This window comes from Odontomachus brunneus, unplaced genomic scaffold, assembly GCF_010583005.1.
Source record: "Odontomachus brunneus isolate Ranch 3 - 2012 unplaced genomic scaffold, Obru_v1 Obru_scaffold_071, whole genome shotgun sequence".
Classification (NCBI taxonomy): domain Eukaryota; kingdom Metazoa; phylum Arthropoda; class Insecta; order Hymenoptera; family Formicidae; genus Odontomachus; species Odontomachus brunneus.
The window spans coordinates 44,807-45,442 of NW_022639521.1; the positions used below are offsets into that span (position 1 = coordinate 44,807).

Sequence of the window (636 nt, forward strand, 5' to 3'; positions counted from 1 at the left end):
AATTTATCATAAGAAAATAGACGGGGAATACTGGCGGGTGGATTTTCATAAATCCGGAAGAATTAAAAAAGTGAGAGAAGTAAACAAAACCGAATTACCAGTATCATTGAAAAAATAAATGAAAGACCAGAACAACGGATCATAACAAAGAAAAAAAAAGGGAAGTCAAGATCATGGGACGTAAGGAAGCTAAAAAGGAAATATAAAACAAGGAGCCGAGTCACGAGAGGACTACTAAGTAGCAACACAGCGAAAAGTATGGACAACGTAGATAAAACTATCGTAGAGCTTTTAGCTACGTGGAGCGAAGCTGAGGCCCAAGCTCTGTGGGACAGCATCCTACCACAGGATGAAACACCAGAGGAAAGGGTCATTCCACCAGGGAAACGGCTACCCCAAGAAAAGATGAAGAATGGGAACAGACCAACACCAGCCATACCATGCCGCAAGATACATCCAACGACGTTAGCAACAGAAAGAAAGCGCTGCGCTTTAATGGGATTAACATCACCCACGCGCAAGAAGCGCCAAAAACCATTAATAAGAGCAGTCGAGTGGGGTATCGAAGCAACAAGGGCCACCAAGACGACAACACCGACCGCCACAAACAGCCGAGGGGAAACAGGGGTACAACCG

General features: G+C 44.8%; 1 protein-coding gene across 1 annotated transcript in view; it reads left to right on the forward strand.

The window, feature by feature from the left end:
• The window catches only part of LOC116846854, a 560-nt gene extending 442 nt beyond the window's left edge, over positions 1-118 (forward strand). Inside the window, exon 2 of the mRNA XM_032821206.1 lies at positions 38-118. Coding sequence (XP_032677097.1) covers positions 38-118 — 81 coding nt within the window. The remainder of the gene's footprint in view (positions 1-37) is intronic.
• Positions 119-636: the final 518 nt, after the last annotated feature.